Here is a 4,835-nt window from a genome sequence, read left to right on the forward strand (position 1 = left end):
CACAATTGGGCAACGCAAAGTCCAGCTCATGCTTTTCTTCAGTGCGATTCATTGCGAGGCAAACATTGCCAACACTGCAGCCCAGGCAGCCGAAAGTGACCGGCGAACTTTGGAGACCGCGTTCTGTACTGTCCCACGATTTCGAAAGAAAAATCACAAGCAAATGCCCGGTTTCTCATTTGTTCAAACTGTTTTCCTGCGCGGCCCAGGGACACGATTGGTTGGCCGATCTTCAGGTGCAGATCTATTACATCCGGTTGCATTTCCGTTGAATCGCGACATTTACTAGTCACACATTATCCTTCCGCAGTCCCTCACAAGAAAGCAAATGGATTTCTCATCAAGAACGCCCTTCATCTTTCTTAGCTTATGGATGGGACATTGGATATATTGTAAGTAATTTTCCCACAAATATTCTCTACCAACAATTAAAGACGGTGAAATTTATTAATAAGTGGAAGCAGCAAAACAGAATGGATGCATAATCGCGGGATTTGCTGGGATATGGGCAAAATAGAGTGGGTGAAAGTAATTGAATGGCAATTTTAAGGAACTAGCAATCATGATGGTCTGAAAGGCCTTATAAAAATCTGTTGTTATAAGCGGCTTTTCTTTCTTCAAATCTGCTTTAGGGGTCCGGGCTGCACCCACTGTGGCCCAGTTTCCAGCCGCGGCTTCGATCCGACAGGAAGAGACCGTCAGTCTGCTCTGTAATTTGGTGGGAGATAGCATGAGCAGCTACACAATGTTCTGGTACAGAAAGAGAGGAGGCCCAATCGAGTGGATTTGCAGCGGGTACGGTGGCTGCGGGCCCGAATTCCAGCAACGATTCACCGTCCATCTTGATGCTGGAAGCAACAAATTCACCCTGAATCTGAAGAACCCCAACCTGACAGACTCCGCGACCTACTTCTGTGCTGCGAGTAAAGCACAGCGGTTCAAACCTGCCGCAAGCTAACACAAAAACCGTCTTTACCCCCTCTGTCTCATTCATTCCTAGGGCGACACCTGTGCAACCTTCTGAACGAATGTTGTGGGGAATTTCTGTGACAATGGTTCAGGGCCACGAACACACAACCAATGAATCATCTCTGTTGAAGTGTACTAATTTCTGTTATCTAGGAGGTAGCATAACAAATTGTCCCACTAAAGGTGATATAGGAAGTCTTCAAAGATGTGCAGCTTAGGTGGAGTGACAATGCTAAATTGCCTCTTAGAGTCCAAAGGTTAGGTGGGGTTACAGCGATAGGGCAGGTATGGGGTCTGTGTAGGGTAGCCTTTCAATTGGTCATTGCAGTCTCGACGGGCCGAACGGCCTCCTTCTGCACTGTAGCGATACTACAATTCTATCCATTCGTGGAGATTGAGGGTACAAGCATTTCCCTGGAGATTTCAGTGTGGAAACATCAACAGCACCTCAGCTCTAGACTTTAATGTCCGACTAGACATTCGTACTTCAGTGTCTGAGCTGAGACTCCAGTACATGCCCTCTGTCTCGAAGGCCAACACAAGCTGTCTTCAAGTGTTTTGGGGGAACTCCCCTGGACAACGTTTCTGAATCTTGCACAAAGTTAAATGCTTTGTACAGACAATGGACTTCAGATTGTTGCTGGTCCACGGTGCCCTGTGAGCCCAAGTCCAAGGCAAATTTCAACATTGTTAACATTCCAGAGAAACACAGAAACCAACATGCATTCAGAAACCAGTTTACCGCGAAAACTCTGAATCTTTGAGGAAAATCTGTGGAACACTGAGACAGACTCGCAACGTTATCACCGCTTCTCTCTCCACGGATGCTGCCAGACCCGGTGAGGTTTTCCAGCGTTTTCTTTTCTTTCTTCAGATTTTCAACACCCGCCGATTTGTGCCTTTATTTTATTGTCGCGTAAACGTGCCTACGTCATGCGGAAGGATGTCATTTCCGGGGGCAGTCTTTGGACTGTTTGTCTGCGCTAACGTACAGTCTGAATTAGAATCACTTCGCGTGAGGACACACTCATAACAAGCATCAATTTTGGCATGTTCCATACAAATATGCAAATATATTTGATCTCTTTTACTTTATTTATTTCTCAGCCTTGTAAGTATCCTGCGTACGATTATATTAATGACGAGGGCGAAGTGATTGAGTGACATGTCTACCTGTTTTGTGAGGATACAAAGTCAAGAGGGAATGTAAGGTGTGAGCAGGATACAAAGAAGCGACCAAGAGACATTGACGGGTTAATTGAGCCGGAAATGTGGACGATGGGAGTGTAATGTGGGGAGAGTGAGTTTATTTACTTCGGCTGTGAGAACCGAAAATTGACGCATTTTAGAAGGCGCCGATTTTCGAAATGTTTATGTTCAGGGAGACTTGTGTGTACTCCCGTGAATAACACAGAAACCTAGTGGTCGTTTACAACAAACAAGTAGAAAGGCAAAAAGAATATTGGTCATTACTGGACGGGAATAGAGTACACAAATAATTCTGACCTGCCCCATATGTATCGTGCGTTGGTGATACCATACCATTGATGCTGCCTGCAAGTTTGGTGCCCGTATACACAGAACTATTTTCGGCATTGTAGAGAAGATTGCCTGGATTCGGTGTTCGAATGACAAAGGTTTACTGTGATGGGAGAAGGGATAACTTGGAGTTATGCTCTCGTGTTTAGAAGAATGAGAGATGATTTTGATGAAACTGACGCAGTTCTGAAGGGATTTGACAGGGTGGGAACTTCGAGATAGTGTTTACTCTGGCTGGGAAATCTCGAACACGGGGCCGCCGACTGAAGATAAGGGGCGATAAATTAGGGCTGCTATGGGGACAAATTTCTTCATAGACAGGTTTGTGAATCTTCGAAATTCTGTAACTCAGTGGATTTCGGATCCTGCATTACTGAGTATCTTCAAGGCTGTGCTGGATAAATGTTTGAAAAATGCGGAAATCAAGGCATTTGCAGGGGGGACGGGAACATTTTTTGACATTCTTGCAAATAGTATATGTGTATCGCACTAGGACATTGTTTAGACTGAACTAACATTCTTTGACGCCTGGACAATATTCAGTCAATGAATTCGATCATCGTCGGAGTTGGCTTTGTACTCATCGATTGATATTTAATTGCTTCAACGATAGGTTGATTGTTCAATTGTTTAATATTTACTAATGCAGGTAGGGTTAACCAGAAATGCTTTACACATGTTTCTATGAACGGCTGAGGTTTTATTAGAGATTGCCGAAGTGGCCTTACTCTGTGTGATAATGTTCAATGAAACCACTTCATTTTTTGTTTAGATCCAGCGCAAGGACTGCAGCCTCGACAAAGTCCACTCGCACTGGTGGTAGCAGAGGGTAATCAGGCTACAATGAACTGCCATGAGCAGGAGTCCACTCCTCAATCCATGCTCTGGTACCGCCAATCAGCTGGCCAGGGGTTCACTTTGATCGGGTACATTTCGATTGGAGGAAATGCCCGTTATGAGGAGCAAGACCAAACCCGTTATAAAATCACCGGTGACGGCGATAGAAGCTCTGCTTTGATGCTGCAGCAAGCTGCACCTGCAGACACGGCAGTGTATTTCTGTGCAACGAGTGCGGCACAGCGGTGTAATCTGGCGCAATGCCCCGTCAAAAACCCCACCTCCTCAAAACGTGAAGGAAGAGAGATAGAACTTCTATTCCGTCAGCGAACTTCACAGGCTCAGCGCGCTCCAGTCAATACGATGTATAAATATAAATATCGTGGTTTCTGGAAAATTTAAATAAAAATAAACGTCGGTGGAATGTTCACGAAGTGTGGCAGCATCCGTGGAGAGAGTTAACAATTCAGGTCAAGAGTCTGAAGAATGGCCCCTGAACTGTAACTGAAAGGTGTACTCTTTTCCACAGAGCCAACGAACAACAAACCTCAAGTGACCTGTGAAATTCCAGAAATGTAGTTGCGTATTAGGCACAGGAAAATCCCAAATGGTAGGAATGAGAGAAATGACTAGTTCATCTGTTTTTTCAACTCCATTGTTTGGATATTAACACAGATACATTATACCCAACTACCTCCCAACTAGAACGGAGAGACCATTTACAGTCTCCCGCTATAAGACAAGGTGCCTCGACTTCCCGTCTCACACGAAAGATAATGAAGTGTTCTATCAGTATTAACCCTCAGACACAGAAGTGCTCCCTCAATATTGATCCCAGAAAGTAAAATGTTCCCTCCGTGTTGGCCCTGGGAAAATAAATTTCCCTGAGTGTGGACACTGAGAGAGTAACATTGTCCCTCAGTGTTGACATTCAGGAAAAGAGGTGTCCCTCAATATTGACCCGGAGCCCATAAAGTGCTCACTGTAAATTGAGTTTCAGAAAATGAAGTGCTTACTCAATATTGACCCTCAGGCAATGAAGTGTTCCCTCAGTATTAATCATCAAACAGTGGCGTGTTCCCTCAACATTGACCCTGAGACAATGAAGTGCTCCCTCAACATTGAGACTCAATCAGTTAATATTCCCTCATAGAACATAGAACACAGAACGATACAGCGCAGTACAGGCCCTTCGGCCCACGACGTTGCACCGACATGGGAAGTCAAAAACTAAAGGCCATCTAACCTACACTATGCCATTATCATCCATATGCTTATCCAATAAACTTTTAAATGCCCTCAATGTTGACGAGTTCACTACTTTTGCAGGTAGGGCATTCCACAGCCTCACACCTCTTTGCGTAAACAACCTACCTCTGATGTCTGTCCTATATCTATTACCCCTCAATTTAAGGCTATGTCCCCTCGTGCTAGCCACCTCCATCCGCGGGAGAAGGCTCTCACTGTCCACCCTATCTAACCCTCTGATC

At 44.9% G+C, this 4,835-nt stretch overlaps 1 protein-coding gene across 2 annotated transcripts; it reads left to right on the forward strand.

The window, feature by feature from the left end:
- Window positions 1–361: 361 nt before the first annotated feature.
- On the forward strand, window positions 362–3,901 carry sid1 (secreted immunoglobulin domain 1). Of its 2 annotated transcripts, none has more exons than XM_038786228.1 (2): window positions 362–392; window positions 3,281–3,901. In XM_038786228.1, the coding sequence occupies exons 1-2, from the start codon at window positions 374–376 to the stop codon at window positions 3,745–3,747; spliced, it is 486 nt and encodes a 161-aa protein (XP_038642156.1). In that variant the 5' UTR covers window positions 362–373; the 3' UTR covers window positions 3,748–3,901. The 2 variants fall into 2 exon arrangements, with proteins under 2 accessions (XP_038642156.1, XP_038642155.1); XM_038786227.1 differs by lacking the exon at window positions 362–392 and adding an exon at window positions 1,971–2,080.
- Window positions 3,902–4,835: the final 934 nt, after the last annotated feature.

The sequence above is a fragment of the Scyliorhinus canicula genome, chromosome 27, assembly GCF_902713615.1.
Source record: "Scyliorhinus canicula chromosome 27, sScyCan1.1, whole genome shotgun sequence".
Classification (NCBI taxonomy): domain Eukaryota; kingdom Metazoa; phylum Chordata; class Chondrichthyes; order Carcharhiniformes; family Scyliorhinidae; genus Scyliorhinus; species Scyliorhinus canicula.

Bases quoted from the DNA above. Each gene is read 5' to 3' on its own strand.
- sid1 (XM_038786227.1), top strand. From the start codon at position 2,020: ATGTTCCATACAAATATGCAAATATATTTGATCTCTTTTACTTTATTT. The intron at 2,081-3,280 runs GTAAGTATCCTG...TTTTTTGTTTAG, and splicing joins TTTATTTATTTCTCAGCCTT to ATCCAGCGCAAGGACTGCAG.